Source organism: Amblyomma maculatum, chromosome 6 (assembly GCF_055883805.1).
Source record: "Amblyomma maculatum isolate TAMU_Amacu chromosome 6, ASM5588380v1, whole genome shotgun sequence".
Taxonomy (NCBI): Eukaryota; Metazoa; Arthropoda; class Arachnida; order Ixodida; family Ixodidae; genus Amblyomma; species Amblyomma maculatum.
This window is the reverse complement of record NC_139349.1, coordinates 151,645,490-151,647,584: the sequence shown is the minus strand read 5'-3', so window position 1 is coordinate 151,647,584 and position 2,095 is coordinate 151,645,490. Positions and strand designations below refer to the sequence as shown.

At 45.1% G+C, this 2,095-nt stretch overlaps 1 protein-coding gene across 1 annotated transcript; it reads right to left on the bottom strand.

Moving 5' to 3' along the window:
• Positions 1–878: 878 nt before the first annotated feature.
• LOC146187062 (uncharacterized) lies at positions 879–1,876 on the bottom strand. The gene is made up of 2 exons (XM_084608172.1): positions 1,757–1,876; positions 879–1,129 (listed from the first exon to the last, which is right to left on the bottom strand). Exons 1-2 carry the CDS (start codon positions 1,857–1,859, stop codon positions 879–881), a joined length of 354 nt encoding a protein of 117 aa, XP_084464298.1. The 5' UTR covers positions 1,860–1,876.
• Positions 1,877–2,095: the final 219 nt, after the last annotated feature.

Sequence of the window (2,095 nt, the reverse complement as noted above, 5' to 3'; positions counted from 1 at the left end):
AGAAAACCATGGAAGACTATACACTCTTATTGTGCTTCACACGTGGACTGCATTCATGCATGTGCCGAAGCACATACCCAGAACCAGAATTTGCAGCCACTCTTGAGAAAGGCCTCAAACACTTAATATCAGGTGGGTGCAAAGGCTTGACATCCAAAATATTTTGCGAATGCGACTGCGAGTCAGCTAGTATGAAGTTGGCACTGTGCATATGGGAGGCGAGACAATCGAGATATGAGTGCACACACGAATTTGAAATAAACAGCGAGTTGCCTCAAATGATGCTATTCCCAAGCAGCACACCAACAATGGACCAGCGCTGGCGTTACATTGGTAAAAAACGGCACGAAAGTAGGACCGTCATTGGCATTTAGGCCAAAAGAGACTTTTTCCAACCTTGGGCCGACGTTCATACCACGATTGGACCGCTCTCCAGCCTACATTTGTCCGACATTATACCATGATTGAACCACTGTACTGCCCATATATTCATGTTGGCCCGCCGTTCACCCATGATTGAACCACTGTACTGCCCATATATTCATGTTGGCCCGCTGTTCACCCATGATTAGACCACTGTTATGCCGATGTGATATCATTGGCCCGACATTCATGCCACGATTGAACCTGCATTCAGCCAGTCTACCAAAAGTGGACATGCCACAATTAGACCATTGTTTAGCCTATCTGTTAAAGCTGGCCCAGAATTCAGGCCATGCATTTTCAGTGCATACAAGCCACATGCTTTACTACTGCCAAACTGCACCCTTTATATACACATGCATAAAATGAGGCGCAACAAAAATCAAAGTGTTATCATTTATTTAAAAATAACATATATTCCTTGGCTGGCACATCGAGGCAACTCATGAGCAGGCTCAGGTGCCAGCAGGGCCCTGCAAGGCAGCACTGGAGGTGTGGGCCGGGTGAGGCAGTGAGGGTGCCGTACTGGACGTCGCCGAAGCACAGGGGTTCGGTGTGGTTGCCAGGCTGCCGGCAGAACTTGTATTCAGTGTTTCGGCAAAGCGCCGCTTTCTACCGCCACCACGATCCACTGACCCTGGCAACCACTTCTTAATGAAGCCGTGCGCTTCAGCAACATCCACGCCTGTCTTTTGGCAGATGACATCTGCACAAGATAAATGGACATTTTAGGCCAACAGGAACACTTTGTTGGCTCACAGAAATCAAGCTTATTTCACTGAAATAAAAACAGAAGAATAAAAGGTAGCGCAAAAGGACGAAGACAGAGGAACCAGCCCAGCAACAAGTTTTATTGAAAAAAACAGAAGAGGACACACAAGTAAATGTTACACGGAATGGGCCTCATAATTCAAGGACTATAGGCAACCAAATGCAACTTTAGAAAAAGCTCTCGCAAGAAAGCTCTTCTAACCAACTGTATATAGCTACTATGACACTATGGTCCACCTTTCAAGGACTAGAGAGGGAACACAAATAGCTGGCCAGTGCAACATGACTGCAATGCTGCGAGAAAAGATGGACTTGACTGGTTTGAGGACTTTTTCAAAATACATCTGCTGTTCATTCTTTAGATGCCCACTGAGGAAAACTGCAACCAGCCCCACAAACAATTGCAGTAACAAAATATTCATCTGTTATAAAAAAAGAAGTCGTAAGCTGTGTAAAGTGGTAACAGATTTTACAGATGAAAACAAAGTGCAGCAAAGCCTGTTACATGTGCTTTCGCTCATGTTTTAAAATTAAAAGCTACTGTAATTAATAAAAAATATACCTGTGACCCCCTTGCACAATCTTAGGCCGATAAAGGAAAGTTTCCCTTTCCGGCCGTGCAGACTGTACAGACGCTGTACGGACACCCCCATGATGGCCGTCATGGCGTTGGCTGCCACCTCCTTTAACCCTTTCCCCCCCAGGCGGAGCAGCTGCTGTCGCTGAAAAGAAAGAAAATCATAGTTGCGCAAATGCTATTAGATTGTGTGACCAATTGTCAGCAGCTCATACAATTGTGCCTGCTATTTAATGCATCATTCGTGTATGATGCAACAGCTCTCTACCACTGCAAACAAAGACATTTTTTTTTTCTAATTTGCTAGGAGCAGACAAATTTAGG

What these genes read in the sequence shown, in the direction of transcription:
- LOC146187062 (XM_084608172.1), bottom strand. Translation starts at nt 1,859, where the DNA reads ATGACGGCCATCATGGGGGTGTCCGTACAGCGTCTGTACAGTCTGCAC. An exon ending in ATTGTGCAAGGGGGTCACAG is followed by an intron (nt 1,130 to 1,756) that starts GTATATTTTTTA and finishes TATCTTGTGCAG; the next exon opens with ATGTCATCTGCCAAAAGACA.